General features: G+C 34.7%; 1 protein-coding gene across 3 annotated transcripts in view; it reads left to right on the top strand.

Moving 5' to 3' along the window:
- Nucleotides 1–17,897, top strand: part of AP3B1 (adaptor related protein complex 3 subunit beta 1) — a 405,767-nt gene that overhangs the window by 377,107 nt on the left and 10,763 nt on the right. For all 3 annotated transcript variants that reach the window (XM_037800786.1, XM_037800788.1, XM_037800789.1), the window contains 2 exons: nucleotides 10,532–10,629; nucleotides 15,697–15,835. In XM_037800786.1, coding sequence (XP_037656714.1) covers nucleotides 10,532–10,629; nucleotides 15,697–15,835 — 237 coding nt within the window. The remainder of the gene's footprint in view (nucleotides 1–10,531; nucleotides 10,630–15,696; nucleotides 15,836–17,897) is intronic.

Genomic DNA, 17,897 nt, shown 5'->3' with positions numbered 1-17,897 from the left:
CAAAAGCAGTGCTAAGGGGGAAATTTATAGCACTAAACGCATATATTAAAAAGGAAGAAAGAGCCAAAATCAAAGAACTAATGGATCAACTGAAGAAGCTAGAAAATGAACAGCAAACCAATCCTAAACCAAGTACAAGAAAAGAAATAACAAGGATTAAAGCAGAAATAAATGACATAGAGAACAAAAAAACAATAGAAAGGATAAATATCACCAAAAGTTGGTTCTTTGAGAAGATCAACAAGATTGACAAGCCCCTAGCTAGACTGACAAAATCAAAAAGACAGAAGACCCATATAAACAAAATAATGAATGAAAAAGGTGACATAACTGCAGATCCTGAAGAAATTAAAAAAATTATAAGAGGATATTATGAACAACTGTATGGCAACAAACTGGATAATGTAGAAGAAATGGACAATTTCCTGGAAACATATGAACAACCTAGACTGACCAGAGAAGAAATAGAAGACCTCAACCAACCCATCACAAGCAAAGAGATCCAATCAGTCATCAAAAATCTTCCCACAAATAAATGCCCAGGGCCAGATGGCTTCACAGGGGAATTCTACCAAACTTTCCAGAAAGAACTGACACCAATCTTACTCAAACTCTTTCAAAACATTGAAAAAAATGGAACACTACCTAACTCATTTTATGAAGCTAACATCAATCTAATACCAAAACCAGGCAAAGATGCTACAAAAAAGGAAAACTACCGGCCAATCTCCCTAATGAATATAGATGCAAAAATCCTCAACAAAATACTTGCAAATCGAATCCAAAGACACATTAAAAAAATCATACACCATGACCAAGTGGGGTTCATTCCAGGCATGCAAGGATGGTTTAACATAAGAAAAACAATCAATGTATTACAACACATTAAAAACTCGAAAGGGAAAAATCAATTGATCATCTCAATAGATGCTGAAAAAGCATTTGACAAAATCCAACATCCCTTTTTGATAAAAACACTTCAAAAGGTAGGAATTGAAGGAAACTTCCTCAACATGATAAAGAGCATATATGAAAAACCCACAGCCAGCATAGTACTCAATGGTGAGAGACTGAAAGCCTTCCCTCTAAGATCAGGAACAAGACAAGGATGCCCGCTGTCACCACTGTTATTCAACATTGTGCTGGAAGTGCTAGCCAGGGCAATCCGGCAAGACAAAGAAATAAAAGGCATCCAAATTGGAAAAGAAGAAGTAAAACTGTCATTGTTTGCAGATGATATGATCTTATATCTAGAAAACCCTGAGAAATCAACGATACACCTACTAGAGCTAATAAACAAATTTAGCAAAGTAGCGGGATACAAGATTAATGCACATAAGTCAGTAATGTTTCTATATGCTAGAAATGAACAAACTGAAGAGACACTCAAGAAAAAGATACCATTTTCAATAGCAACTAAAAAAATCAAGTACCTAGGAATAAACTTAACCAAAGATGTAAAAGACCTATACAAAGAAAACTACATAACTCTACTAAAAGAAATAGAAGGGGACCTTAAAAGATGGAAAAATATTCCATGTTCATGGATAGGAAGGCTAAATGTCATTAAGATGTCAATTCTACCCAAACTCATCTACAGATTCAATGCAATCCCAATCAAAATTCCAACAACCTACTTTGCAGACTTGGAAAAGCTAGTTATCAAATTTATTTGGAAAGGGAAGATGCCTCGAATTGCTAAAGACACTCTAAAAAAGAAAAACGAAGTGGGAGGACTTACACTCCCTGACTTTGAAGCTTATTATAAAGCCACAGTTGCCAAAACAGCATGGTACTGGCACAAAGATAGACATATAGATCAATGGAATCGAATTGAGAATTCAGAGATAGACCCTCAGATCTATGGCCGACTGATCTTTGATAAGGCCCCCAAAGCCACCGAACTGAGCCATAATGGTCTTTTCAACAAATGGGGCTGGGAGAGTTGGATATCCATATCCAAAAGAATGAAAGAGGACCCCTACCTCACCCCCTACACAAAAATTAACTCAAAATGGACCAAAGATCTCAATATAAAAGAAAGTACCATAAAACTCCTAGAAGATAATGTAGGAAAACATCTTCAAGACCTTGTATTAGGAGGCCACTTCCTAGACTTTACACCCAAAGCACAAGCAACAAAAGAGAAAATAGATAAATGGGAACTCCTCAAGCTTAGAAGTTTCTGCACCTCAAAGGAATTTCTCAAAAAGGTAAAGAGGCAGCCAACTCAATGGGAAAAAATTTTTGGAAACCATGTATCTGACAAAAGACTGATATCTTGCATATACAAAGAAATCCTACAACTCAATGACAATAGTACAGACAGCCCAATTATAAAATGGGCAAAAGATATGAAAAGACAGTTCTCTGAAGAGCAAATACAAATGGCCAAGAAACACATGAAAAAATGTTCAGCTTCACTAGCTATTAGAGAGATGCAAATTAAGACCACAATGAGATACCATCTAACACCGGTTAGAATGGCTGCCATTAAACAAACAGGAAACTACAAATGCTGGAGGGGATGTGGAGAAATTGGAACTCTTATTCATTGTTGGTGGGACTGTATAATGGTTCAGCCACTCTGGAAGTCAGTCTGGCAGTTCCTTAGAAAACTAGATATAGAGCTACCATTCGATCCAGCGATTGCACTTCTCAGTATATACCCAGAAGATCGGAAAGCAGTGACACGAACAGATATCTGCACGCCAATGTTCATAGCAGCATTATTCACAATTGCCAAGAGATGGAAACAACCCAAATGTCTTTCAACAGATGAGTGGATAAATAAAATGTGGTATATACACACGATGGAATACTACGCGGCAGTAAGAAGGAACGATCTGGTGAAACATATGACAACATGGATGAACCCTGAAGACATAATGCTGAGCGAAATAAGCCAGGCACAAAAAGAGAAATATTATATGCTACCACTAATGTGAACTTTGAAAAATGTAAAACAAATGGTTTATAATGTAGAATGTAGGGGAACTAGCAGTAGAGAGCAATTAAGGAAGGGGGAACAATAATCCAAGAAGAACAGATAAGCTATTTAACGTTCTGGGGATGCCCAGAAATGACTATGGTCTGTTAATTTCTGATGGATGTAGTAGGAACAAGTTCACTGAAATGTTGCTATATTATGTAACTTTCTTGGGGTAAAGTAGGAACATGTTGGAAGTTAAGCAGTTATCTTAGGTTAGTTGTCTTTTTCTTACTCCCATGCTATGGTCTCTTTGAAATGTTCTTTTATTGTATGTTTGTTTTCTTTTTAACTTTTTTTTTCATACAGTTGATTTGAAAAAAGAAGGGAAAGTTAAAAAAAAAAAAAGAAAGAAAAAAGACAAACAAGGAAAAAAAAAAAAAAGATGTAGTGCCCCCTTGAGGAGCCTGTGGAGAATGCAGGGGTATTCGCCTACCCCACCTCCATGGTTGCTAACATGACCACAGACATAGGGGACTGGTGGTTTGATGGGTTGAGCCCTCTACCATAAGTTTTACCCTTGGGAAGACGGTTGCTGCAAAGGAGAGGCTAGGCCTCCCTGTATTTGTGCCTAAGAGTCTCCTCCTGAATGCCTCTTTGTTGCTCAGATGTGGCCCTCTCTCTCTGGCTAAGCCAACTTGAAAGGTGAAATCACTGCCCTCCCCCCTACGTGGGATCAGACACCCAGGGAAGTGAATCTCCCTGGCAACGTGGAATATGACTCCCGGGGAGGAATGTAGACCCGGCATTGTGGGATGGAGAACATCTTCTTGACCAAAAGGGGGATGTGAAAGGAAATGAGATAAGCTTCAGTGGCAGAGAGATTCCAAAACGAGCCGAGAGATCACTCTGGTGGGCACTCTTACGCACACTTTAGACAACCTTTTTTAGGTTCTAAAGAATTGGGGTAGCTGGTGGTGGATACCTGAAACTATTAAACTACAACCCAGAACCCATGAATCTCGAAGACAGTTGTATAAAAATGTAGCTTATGAGGGGTGACAGTGGGATTGGGAATGCCATAAGGACCAAACTCCACTTTGTCTAGTTTATGGATGGATGTGTAGAAAAGTAGGGGAAGCAAACAAACAGACAAAGGTACCTAGTGTTCTTTTTTACTTCAATTGCTCTTTTTCACTCTAATTATTATTCTTGTTATTTTTGTGTGTGTGCTAATGAAGGTGTCAGGGATTGATTTAGGTGATGAATGTACAACTATGTAATGGTACTGTAAACAATCGAAAGTACAATTTGTTTTGTATGACTGCGTGGTATGTGAATATATCTCAATAAAATGATGATTAAAAAAAAAAAATGAAAGCAGGTATGGCAGTAGTAACACTAGAAAAATTTAAAAGCATTTCAGTTTAAAAATTAAAAAAAAAAATGAAATGAGAGATTTCCCATTCGTTACAATTCTCCAAAAAAATACTATACTTACAAACTTTTAAATAACATAGTTTTGTAATAAAGCAAAAACTAATACAAATGCTGGGAGAAATCAATAAAGCCATGCTCACATCATGCTCACATCAGAGAATAGATAAATACTTTTAGATATGTATGTATGAATCTATATATACACACACAATTCCAGTAATTCAGTCACCAAGTCTGATTTAAGATATATGTGTGTTTACAAAGAATACATTGTTTCCTGCTTACAGAAAATACACATTTTTAAAACATTCATCGATACACACAAGAAAGATTAGTAAGATGAAAGATGATAAAGAGATCTTCTAAATTACAAAAGAATACTATATACAACTCTACACCAATAAATTGGAATATCTAGATGAAATGAATGATTACCTAGGAAATTATAAATGAATAAAAAAGGTTAAATTCTGTCAGAACTTCAAAAAACAGATAATCTGTATATTATTTAAACTTTTCCAGATCAAAGAAAAAGAAAGAGAGCATCCCATGTCATTCTACAAGGCTAGCATTGCCCTGACTTTAAAGCCACAAAAGAGGGCACATGAAAGTTTACACTACTTGGGAATGTAAATTCAAATGACTTCTGGGCCATACAAAACCAGAGGAAACATCAGAAGCATCCTCTTTTAAGTCAGACAAAATCAGGATACCCACTCTCAACACTGTATGTCACATGATATTGGAGGGTCTAGGAAATACAGAAAGACAGGTGAAAACGGTAAGAAGTATAAACCCTAGAAAGGGACAAAATTATTATTTTTATTCACTATGATTATCAATCCAGAAAGTCTTGAAATCAACAGAAAATAGGTCATTTAACCTAATGAGTTTAGTTCCACCTGAAAATGAGTAACATCTGTGTACTAAGAATGCCAATTTTAAAGATCATGAATAAAATTATTCTATGTACAGGAACAACCAAAAAGAATAAATTAACAAGAGCTATATAATAACTATGTGGAAAAAAAAAAACCCTGAAACTTTCATGTAGGCCATAAAAGAAAATATAAATAAAAGAATAAATATACTATGTTCCTAAGTGGGAGACAGTGCTTTCCCTCAAGTTAGTCTTCAACTCCAATGTGATTGTAGGCTAAATTCCAGTAGGTCTTTTCATGGAACCTGACAAATTTGTAAAATCCAACTGGAAAAGAAAATGTCCAAGAAAAGTCAAAAACTACTTTTTTTTTTTTTTATTAAAAAGGTTTGCTGTATAAGATCAAAATGTTCTTTTAAACTGTGGTAACTAAAAGTGGTTATTAGCACAGGAATCAGTGAAATGAAACAGAGAATTTAGAAATTTAGAAATTTTCAGTGGCATTCTGAATCAGTGGAGAAAGAAAGGACCATTTAGTTAATGGTATGGGGACCGTTGTATGGGAAAAAAGTTAAGATAGCTTTCTCCCACCACATACTCTAAAATAAATTCCGGATGGATTTATAATTTAATTATAAAAAACAAACTGTAAAAGTACTAAAAGATATTATAGACAAATATCTTCATATTCTTTGGGAGCAAAAGCCTTTTTAAGCAAGACACAAAAACCAGAAAGATATAAAGGAAATTGACAGGTTTGATTGTTAAAAATTTTAAGCTTCTCCACAAAAAAAATAGACAGGTGGATACCATAATCATGTGACAAAGGTGAAAAAAAATGCAGCGTATAGTTTAATACCCAGAATATGTAAGGAACTCTCACAATCAATAAGAATGAATCCAACAGAACAGTGAGAAGAGGCTATGAAGAGGCAGATTACTAAAAAGAAACACAAATGACCAATAAACCTATAAAATGATTTTCAAAATCACTAATATGCAGGGAGATAAAAATTAAAACACTTCACCCATCAGACTGACAAAATTTTAAAATAATTTTACTATCTGGTATTGACAAAGAGGATGGAGAAAAACATATATTCTTATTTATGTGGGACTTTAAATTGGCACCATCTTTTTTAGGGCAGTTTGGCATTACCTGTTAAAATGCTGAATATTTATACTCTTCAACTTAGCGATTTGATTTTTAGAGTATCAAGCCTAAAGAAATACTTACAGCTATGCAGAAATAGAGTCATCCAAGGATGTTAATTAAGCATTATTTGTAAAAAGGAAAAAATGGAAATTATAATCCATAGGGGACTACTTAAATTATGATGCACCCCTATTATATATGTAGGTTCTGATCACCTACTATGCATTAAGCTCTTTACCAGTTATTTTATTTCGTTTAATCCTTAAAGCTAGCCTACAAGGTATCTTGTTTCTTCATAGATGGGGAAACTTGAGCCTCAGAATGGTTAGGCTGCTTGCCCATGTCTCCTGTTGGAAAATTTATCAACTTAGACCCTAGGAGTCTGTGAAATGAGATTATATGTAGTACAAGTATAAGCAATACAGTTAAATGTATCAGTAGAATCTTACATTAAACTATTATGCAATCTGACCCTATGTAGCTAGTCTACTTACAGCATCCTAATAATGGCACTTTGCTGATCTGGTAACTTAATTCTTACAAATCTACATCTATCATTACTCATTTTCACCATTCCCTATCTATGTCAAGATATCTGTATGTAGCAGTCACCTATTCCTGAGTTGTAATGGTTATCTCTAAATTCTGAGATGCTGAGCTCTTTGTGTATAACCTGGTCAGTCTCTGGAACTTCAGGTATCTGCGTGACACCTGAAACTCAGAGCTAGGGCTCGGCAGCTATGAATGTCAGTATTACCTCATACAGCAACTGTTAAAAAAGCTGAAAAAGAGTCCAGACCTCAATTAGAGAGATGAATGAAGCGGATCTGGTTAGGACTAAGGCAAATCAGACCAAAGGATAAAGGACCTGTGTTTTAAAACTTCAACTTTGGTGTGAGACCAAGGGAAGAGATGTTTATTTGGTGCAGGATATATATTTTCTGCAGCACACTAAATAATTTAACTTGTATGGTCATTTTATTCAAACAACGTAATTACATGGAACTTTTAATAGGAAATGAGATCAGGTAAGTTTGTACGGTTAGTGTGAAATTCTGATACATCCCAAAGTAATTTGGGCAGAGAATGAGGATTCGCAGTCCGTCCCCCCACCCCCCACCCCCCAGGGAACTGTGGAAAAATGCAGAAATGTCGAACTTCCCCACCTGGATTCAGAGTTTCTCCCTCCATCCATCATCAAATCTGTCCTTTCTAACTCTAGAATATCCATCAAATATCCTGCCTTCTTCATTCTCAATGCACCCACCCTAAGGAAGCAGCATTATATAACGGAATAAACACTGAATTTGGAGTCAGGTGGCCTCAGTTCAAATCCCAGTGCTGCCACTTACTAGCTTTGTCACCTTGGACATGTTTAACTTCTCTTCAGTTTTCTTATCAGCAAATTTGGGGTAACAAGCTATCTCTTAGGTCATTATTAGGATTAACTAAAGTAAAACACGTAGTAAATGCTGAAATCCCTGCCTAGACCTACCTGCCTCTGGTTTCTCCTCTACTCTGTCTTACACACTGCCACTGTGTTTCTAAAATACAAATGGAATACTTTACTTTCCTAAGCCAAGAGCTTGGGTAGTTTCCCATTGCTTACAGGAAACATCAAAACATCTTTGCTTAGTTATATAAGTAAAAATAATCATATAATTTATCATACAAAACAGAATACTTTAGAGTATGAAAGGATGTACTAACTAGACAAGATTCCAGGACACCTGCCATTAACTGGGACTGTCTGGGAGAACTGGAATGAATGGGCATACTGTATATGCTACTCTTTACATTGGGCCCAGCCTCATCTGCCAACACACCAGTCCACTCACCATTCCCAAAACACAGGCCTGGAATGCCTAAAATACCCTTCCACCTCCTCTTGGGTCAAAACTTAGGTTAATCTTTTAAGGCTCAACTCAAATTTTACCTCCTCTAATGAGATGTTACCCAAACTTACCTTCACCTCATTCCCACAGAATGAATCAGTCCCTCTTCCATGGATTGTGATACTTCCCACATCTCTCTAATGTAGCATTTACCATTTTGTTATAATCACAAGTTAACTCTATCTCTACTAGACTTGTGAGCTTCTAGGGCCAGTCTCACTTTTCACTAAATCCCCAGAATCTAACACAGTACATGGGCTCAAGTTTGTATTCAGTAAACGTTTGTTGAATTAATAAATTAATTGGATTTATTGGTTTGCCCTGGGTGATCCTCATGTGAATAATTTAAGACATTCTTTTTTGAATCTGGTCCCTACCTTGTTCCATAAAGCAGCTTATAAGAATATAATACATAATAGCATAAAATAAAAGTGGATTTTTATATTATTTCTTTCTTCATATTATATTATCTTTCCCTACCAGCCCCTTCAATAAATTCATGTGTTTCTTAATCTAAATATTTGGTATTTCTTATCCAACATCCCCATCTCCCTCACCACCTTCTCAGTGACCATGAGATCCAGTTCTAACAGGAAAGTTAGAAGTCCATTCGGTGGGACTTCCATGAAAGGTTTTTCTTTTCTGATAAAGAGGAACAGATTTGGTCAGCTCACTGCACTTCATCACTCTTCCTTCTATGGAATGTAAAAGTAGTACCTCGAGATGTAGCAGCATCTGACATCCATGAGGTTAAAAGCCAACACACTAAGGATGGCAGAGCAGAAAGCTAGAAAACCCTGGGTCCCTATAGGCACCATTAACCCACTGAACCAGCCTTTGACTAAACAAGAAATGCCTGATACTAAAATCACTGTTAGTTGGATTTCTGCTGCTTATTTGAAGCCAAACACACTCCTAACTGATACACACTCATCAACCTAACTTCAGACATCTAACATAAAAAAAATTCTAAAGCAGTTTTAATTTTTGTTGATAGTAATTTCATGAGATTTAAATGAAATATATGTACTCTATATTGTTTATATATCTGATACAAGTACAAAGTTGCCTTTTTAAAATTCTTCATACCTATCATTTGAAATAACTTACCACGTTGATCAAAATCAAAACAGTACTAGAAAATAAGATTTTTTTGAAGAATGTCAGTTTGCTGCAGGAATATTATTACCACATGCCTAAACACAGTATAATCACTCCTCTTTATTCTGTACTAAAAGTAATCTAATATTTTCAAAAGGAAACCTTTACCAAATGAAGTCTAAAGCACTTCATTGTCTACACATTAAGCACACAAAGTAAGGTTAAAATATTTCTCTACTCCAAGCTATGTGATGTGTTCCTCCGGTAGTAGTAAGCTCTTGATGCTTCCTTATTTTTAAAAATTCTATGTCTGTTCTGCTTTGCTAATGCTGCCCTTAAGCAAAATACCAGAAATGGATTAGCTTTTATAAAGGGGGTTTATTTGGTTACAAAGTTGCAGTCTGAAGGTCATAAAGTGTCCAAGGTAACGCATCAACAGTCAGTACCTTCACTGACGGATGGCCATGGGCATCCAGAAAACCTTTGTTAGCTCGGAAGGCACATGGCTGGAGTCCACTTGCTCCCAGGTGGTGTTTCAAATTGGTGTTCTCCAAAATGTTGCTCTTGGGGCATTTTGTCCTCTCTTAGCTGTAGCTGCTCTTCAAAATGGCACTCTCAGTGGCTCCGAGTTCCTTGTCTGTGAATTCCTTTATACCACTCCAGTGACCCAATTAACACCTACCCAGAATGGGCGGGGCAACACCTCCATGGAAATCATCCAATCCGACATCTCACTCAGTTGATTGAGTCAATATCCATGGAAACACTCAATCAAGAATTCCAATCTAATCAACACTAATACCTCTGCCCCACAAAATTGCATCAAAGATAATGGCATTTGGGGAGACACAGTACATCCAAACTGGCACAATGTCAAATGGTGTAATTTACTATAACTGCATATTTTTGTAAAAAAAATATGTTCTGATTGGAAATAGATGTATTTCTCTGGAAATAGTGTTGGTTGAGAAATTTTTCAAGTCTTTTTATCTGTGATATTTATTTAAGCCAAGAAGATCTTTTACTTTATATGCTGGGATATGCTTTAATTGCATATATTTAACTGTAATGGTGTTATGAGGAATGTTTATTTATTAAGCATTTATTCACTTTTTATGTTTTTTCCTTAGTACCAAGGATGATAGCTTCAATGTTAATATTCAGCCACCTGTTGGAGAACTGCTTTTACCTGTAGCCATGTCAGAGAAAGATTTTAAGAAAGAGCAAGGTAAGAGATTACTACAAGTTACTAGAAATGTACATCCCAAATAATATATGTTCATTCTTCTGGCAAGTCTCTCAAATTACCATATATACATAGCCATTAATAGACGTCAGTGTATAATCTTCCAATTTTCTGGTAATGCTTTGCTCTTAGGAAATAACCTTGAAAGTATATGCTTTTCCACATTCCTGGCATACTTGAAAATTGATTAATATGTCTTTAAAATAGTAAATTGATTATTAATCAGCTTTTCAATCCTGGGAGTTGTGGTTTGTCAACCTGAAGATATGCTAATGTGTTTCGAATTAGTGAAAATGACAAGAATTTGGAACCTACCAAATTCCTACCACTATAATTGTTATATTTTTGTATTTTCTTTCATTATAGAATTGTTTTTCATATACTACTAATGCATTTTCCCTGCATATATTAGAGTGCCTTACCCTTCAAAATAAAGTCCTAATTATAGCATTAAAATACCTCTATTTTATTTTGACCTAATACTACAGTAAAGAAAAGCTGTTGTTAGACTGTATCAGAGTTTGAACATCTATAAATATGCACCTAAAAAGAAAATATTTTTAGTGGAATGTAAGTATTAATATCCTATACTTGGTCCACAGTCAAGCATCCCTTCTAACAAAAAGTTTTTTTTATGTGAATAGGGGAAATAATTGGTTTTATGTATATAATTAAGAATAACATTTACAAAACTAGTTCATATATAAATGGTCAGGAATTTTTAAAACTTTATGTGGATCTGGGTTATTTTTTTCTCTGGAACGGGTTATCAAACAAAGACCCCTTCATTTCAGTGTCATTAAATCATATCCATACTTTACTTCCAGAAAGTACTAGGCACACCCAAATATCTAAACCTTAAGGCAGGTACATGCTTCCTGGAACTCCATCATTGTAGTGCCAAAGATTCTTTTTTTTCCTATAACCCTTTGCAATCCAAAATATCAAAAAGACCTGTTGTTGAAGAATCACACAAAGAAAATCTCACACAATACTGTAAAGTACAATAGCAAATCATCTTTTATTCATGTGCCTTATTTTTAAATGATAAATAAGGATGGCTTATTTACATCTGTTTTTGAAGCTGGTTATTGCTATCGAGGAAAATTATGTGTGGTTTTATTTTTCAATTGACACATTGAATTGATTCTTATATTTACTATTCTTACCCTTTGCTGGCTAAAGCCTGTCTCTCTGCTTTACACCTGCTCAGCAAACCAAGGTGAGTGGCACACAGGTGATTGAATGAGGCTTTGGCACATATATCATTAAGAGAATATTCCTTTTTTGAAAATTGCAACTAAAGTATATCTAAAGCAGCAGATTATCAGTTACCCTTTCTCTCCTCAGCTTTGGTTTAGTATATTTGATATTTTGGTCAAATTTTTTGTGTTCTGCTGTGACTGAGAGGTTTTTCCCTGACTAGCCATACAGAACCGTAAGTGCATGAAAGAGGTGCACTTGGAGAATAGCAGTGGTCCTCTGTGGAGTTGTTGCCAGAATTCCTTTTTCTTCTGCCATTTTACTTCTATGGTTGTTGATTATTTGTCTGAATAAATCTGGCAGCTGTTTGCTATGTTTAATAGAGCAGAAAGGCTACTCTGAATAAAGCTATTTGAAAATTGTTTATATGAAGTATTTGTAAATCCTTGCAAGTCTCTTGGCATTTCTGTATCATTCTTTCTGTCTTCCTGAATTCATTCTTTGATGCGGGACTTGATGCTGGCAAATTTACCACAGGTTTAAAGAGTCTTTTCAATAGCATCTTTTTAGTTATAGATTTGAGGTGGTTTAGTAATAGAGGTCTCAATTCTCAACTTTACACGTTTGTTATGCTACTCTAGGAAGAGCGTAGCTTGTTTCACAAAAGATACCTAGAAATAACTCCCTAACTGAAAATCCTAAATCAGAATAAAAATCAGTTTCCTTTGATTTTATCAAGGCAAAGTTCTGGAAGAAGAAATGCACGTAAACTCAAGGTGTGTGTGTGTTTTAACCTGTTTTTCTACTTTAAATAAAACTAATTTACATACTTAATATCTCATTTCACAGAGCATATATTTTAAGACCCAAGTGCATTAAATGTTTTAATTAGGATTGAACTGTAAAAATTACAAATAAGAAACATGTGGAATATGATTCTATCTTTATACTAAAGATGAACATAATTGAAATTGTGTACAATATTAAATAAGAATGCTTCAAAACAAAAAAGTTTTATTTCAAATATACAGCCTGGTCTATCACTCTTTCTCAGTTGTTACAATTAGGGTCCTATAGCTAAATATGCATGTTTATAAGGTAGGTAGTCAAAGTGCCAGAAGAATGATTGGTTTATTGAAGTTATCTATAGTATTCATATTATGAGCCTTAAACAGAAGTTTATTCATTGCTATGACTTTTGCATACTGCAAAGCGAGTTAATGATCTAGTCGTGGAGTGCTTCCATTACTATAACGTGGGATCTCTCTTTTTTTACTTAAACAATTTGTCTTGGTTTCTTCTGATAGTTTTAATTTTAAGAGACCTAAACTGATTGCTAATCCAGGCTGCCTCCTCTTACTTATCTTCTGCTTGTGAATTAAATTGCAAATCTGAAACTTGGGTAAAAAAATTTTTAATTTTATTCTTATATTATTTGGCTTGCATTTTAGCAGTTAACTATGGCTAATTAACCTAAATGAAGTGCTATCCACTGCCCTCACCAGACATTAGATAAGTTCCCTGTAGTTGACGTTTATAATTTATGAGCAGCCTATACAGTGTTTTAGTCTGTTTTTGTAGGTGAAACTTTTAAGGATACCTTGGCATATTTTCTCCTAGTTCATTTGAGAATACCTGATATATTTTCATTTAGAAAAATCTCTAGTTTAAGAAACCTAGAATGTTTACTTAATTTTATTACGATTTATGCATCCATCTTATGGGTTCCTAGCTAGCAAGATGCTAATTCTTTAAATGGTCAGACATTTACTATTTTCTAGCCCTTAACTACCACAAGCAATCATATTTGATGCCCCTTAATTAGAGCACCTTTTTTTCTTTCCAGGTTCTTTTTCCACCTCAGCAATCGAGACAATACATTTGCTTACCATGCTGCTCTCCTAAGTGTTCTTTTGCATGTAAATTAATCTTGATTCAGTTTACACTGTCATGCTGAGTGGTACAAATTGCCTATAACAATAAAACAGCATGAGTTAAAAATAAAGGGGGGTGGGAAGGCAGATTGAATGTGTGCCTTACTTGATAGGATGTTACTTTGCTTTATGCCAATACATTAGCTGACGATAATGAATCTTCTGTTCTGAAAAGCATGGTTTAGTTGATTTTTTTAATTTTACTTCAATGGAGCAGTACCTTGTCTTTTATAGAGCAAGTTAGACAAACCATTAATGACAAGAGTGTTAAGGTTAAATATGAAGCAATGCATTCACTTCTCTGAGTGCTATCCATCTTTCCATTTACAGGAGCTTGACAAAAGTACTGGCTTTGTACAACATTTCCTTTAATTACATGCTGCGGGAAACAGGCTTTTAACATAAACATAGTTGCATTCATTTATTCAGCAGTTGCTCTTCAATAGAGCTTAATGGAGAAGGTTTAAATCCTAAATGAGTACACACATCTCTCAGCAGTGTTATGTCAGCCACTATGCTTTACTTAAAAGCAGTGTTTGACTGCTTCTGTAGTTTTTAAAGCTTTTGCCTAATATTGAAGTTAAACTGTTTAAGACAGAACGTAGTGTTCCCCAAGTTTGAAAGTGGTTAGTAAAAACTGCTGTTTGTGAGAAGCTAGATAGTTCTAGTTGCTTTCTAATGGTATATGTCTTTTTTACAGTGTTAGGCTTTAATGTCTTCATACTGTTAATTATAGAGATTTTTTAATTTTCCATTTGCATTTGCAATAAATAACTAGATTAAATACATAGACCTGAAGGTGCAGGCTTTTGGAAACATGAAATTGAATTTTCTCGTTTTCATAAATTTTGTAAACTTATCGTGCACATATCAAATATCTCAAAAGGTTGTTTTTAGTAGATAGCATAGTGTCAGCAACTTGTATCACAGATTCACATAGATGGCATTTATTAAAATCCTTTTGTTTTTTTTAACCCAGGTACCAAAGTTCCATATTTTTACCCAATTTTTTGTATATTATTGAATTTGTTCACCGAACATTGTTATGTGAGATTCTGGTATTAATGGCATATCTGGTAATGACTTTGTATGGTTTTTGTTTATGATTTTATTAACTTAGTTTCTTTTCTAAGTCTTATTTGAAATGTATTTGGGATTTAAGATTTTCCATTCATATATTTTCTTCATTTTCAAACTTTTTCTTCAAGAATTTCAGTTGATGTTTTTATCGATAAATGCAGTTCTGTTCATTAGGCAAATACTATTATCATTAAGTGTCACTTAGATACTTGTACTTTTCAGTACTACATAACCTTTCAGTGTCTTGCAGTCATTGTTGAGATAACTTTGAGTCATCATATTGAGGCCAGTCATCAGGTAATGCTGCTAGTAATTCCAGAATCACTTGGATTTGTTCTCAAGCAGCATTTGGCAATGAGATTTTTCAATGGGAAAAAAATATATATATATATATTTTTAATAATATATATATATAATATATATATATATATGTATATATATGTGTGTGTGTGTATATATATATAATAGTGTGTCTGTGTGTATGCTTTAAAACTAAAAACTTAATAGTCTATGTATCCCAGATTAATTGAATATATTTTAAAGGGACTGAAATTAAGGTCTCATTTTGTGATTCTGTATTTTTCTCATATAGTACTTAAAATCAGATTCAGAAATGTTTTGCATTTTCACACACCATGAGGATTTTTAAAAATTTTTTGAAACAGTTACAGTTCATTTCAATTTTATAATTGTCTTGTAAATTACATTCTGAAGTGGTATTTCTTTTGTCAACAAAAGAAAAGTTTTAAAATTTGGGCCATGAGGCAAAAATTGTTTTAATGTGATTTGCACGAAGACATTAATAAAAGGGAGTCTTCTTTTGCTTTTCTAGGAATGTTAACAGGAATGAATGAAACTTCTACCATAATCATTGCTGCACCACAGAATTTCACTCCCCCTGTGATTCTTCAGAAGGTTGCTAATGTTGCCAACGTAGGTGTAGTCCCTTCTGGACAAGATAATATACACAGGTAGGTTCACTGACAGGTGATATGATGACAACTTGTATATGTATAAATATATAATTTTCAGTTCATAGTTTTCTTTGAAAATAATAACCACTAAACAAATGCATAGACACACACACACGCACGCACGCACAAACGGTTTGGGTTTTTTTTGGATGATATATGTGATTGGTTGGTTTGGGTTAAGGTACTCTAGCCCATTTCATACCATCCTTAGTACACTGGTATGTACATTCCTGGAAGATACAGAGAGTGTACCCCCATATTTAATAGCTTGGTGATTTGTATAAAGATACCTTCTGTGAGATATGGTTGAAAATTTATCTTATTTCATCAGATTCAGTGGATTTCTAGGAAGAATAATCTTATAAAACAGCAGAGCTGAGCTTTTTTTACTTAGAAAGGAGGAAATTTGGATACTCCATACTGATTTCCTTTTGACAGCAGCCCCCTAAGGCTGCTTCCAATTACTAAGGAGCTGCTAGACAAACAACATGAGGCTAAATGCAGCTTCTGTTTCTTAGACCAGGAATATCTTTACCACCTAACATCTGAAGCCTCAGATCCAGGTCATTTGTCCTTAAAAGCAGCAGAAAATGTGATTAATATTTTTGCCCTCTTTGTATTCTTACGAATGAAATACCTTTAAATGAAAGTGAAGATAAAAATAATAACAACCCCTTAAACAAACATGCAGTTGTTGTATAGTCCTCTATCAGCTTAAGAGAATTCATTGCAAACCATCGTTAATTCCTCTCATGGCACATTTATGTCATTATAATATCTACCCACTGTATTAAGTGTACTCTTTCTGAAATAATTATCAAATACCATAGAAAATAAATTTTAAAATCAAAAGGAAGGGTTTCAACCTCTTAGGTTTTAATGTATTGGAATAGCTAGAACTAAATACCTGAAACTACCAAACTCCAACCCAGCAGTCTGGACTCCTGAAGACAATTATATAATAATGTAGATTACAAGGGGTGACAGTGTGATTGTGAAGACCTTGTGGATCACACCCCCTTTATCTAGTGTACGGATGAGTAGAAAAATGGGGATAAAACTAAAGGACAAATGGGGTGGAATGGGGGGGATGATTTGGGTGTTCTTTTTTCACTTTTCTATTCTTGTTCTGGTTCTTTCTGATGTAAGGAAAATGTTCAGAGATAGATTGTGGTGATGAACGCATAACTATGTGATCATCCTGTGGACAGTGGATTGTATACCATGGATGATTGTATGGTGTGTGAATGTATTTCAATAAAACTGAATTTAATAAAAAAAAAAAAAGAAAAGGAAGGTTTTCAGACCTTAAAAAAATTTTTAAAGTTGTTAATTTTTTAATTAACTTGAGCAGGAGAGGCTCAATATAAAGAGTGCTTGGGATGGTTTGGGTTTATGCCCAGTGTAAAAATCCTGGCAAGTTATAGTCTCTCCTTATGGGCTTTAAATTCCTCATCTCTTTTGGAAATGGGTAGCAGGGAAAAAAAAGGATTGAAATAAAATTCTGGTATCTATCAAACGTTGGACTTAACATCAGAAGAACTGAGTTTGTCTTTGTTCTACTGTTAATCCATAGTTGCCTAACCTCATTCTGCTAATTGCGACAGAATGAAAACTACATGTGCTATTCCAAAAACAGATTAACCTTGTACCTTTGTTTTTATTTCTTTGAGAGGAAGTCCGTAAGTTGCTCAAGAGGTCTAATGTATTACAAGCCCTAGCTATCTCACTTAGAGCAGTGATAGAAGAAGAAACTGGATGTAAGTTACCACCATGCAAATATAACCCTATCTATCAGTTAATGTTATTCAATATGAAAATTTTTTCAAGGAAAATAAATATTTTGGTTCAGTGTTTTCCTGTTTTAATTTGTTCTTGCTTCACGTACTTCATTTCATTATCCTGGGTGATTTTCTTTAACAGAAGCTGCTCTGTTTCATGTATGCCTTCTTTGAATTACTTAAATTACTAACACACCAAAATGTCATTCAGCAACTGTGACTTTTGGCTGATGCAATATGAAATTTCACCTGACCCATCTAGTGTCCAACAATATTGC

Source organism: Choloepus didactylus, chromosome 13 (genome assembly GCF_015220235.1).
Source record: "Choloepus didactylus isolate mChoDid1 chromosome 13, mChoDid1.pri, whole genome shotgun sequence".
NCBI lineage: Eukaryota > Metazoa > Chordata > Mammalia > Pilosa > Megalonychidae > Choloepus > Choloepus didactylus.
This window is presented reverse-complemented; position numbering and strand designations above follow the sequence as displayed.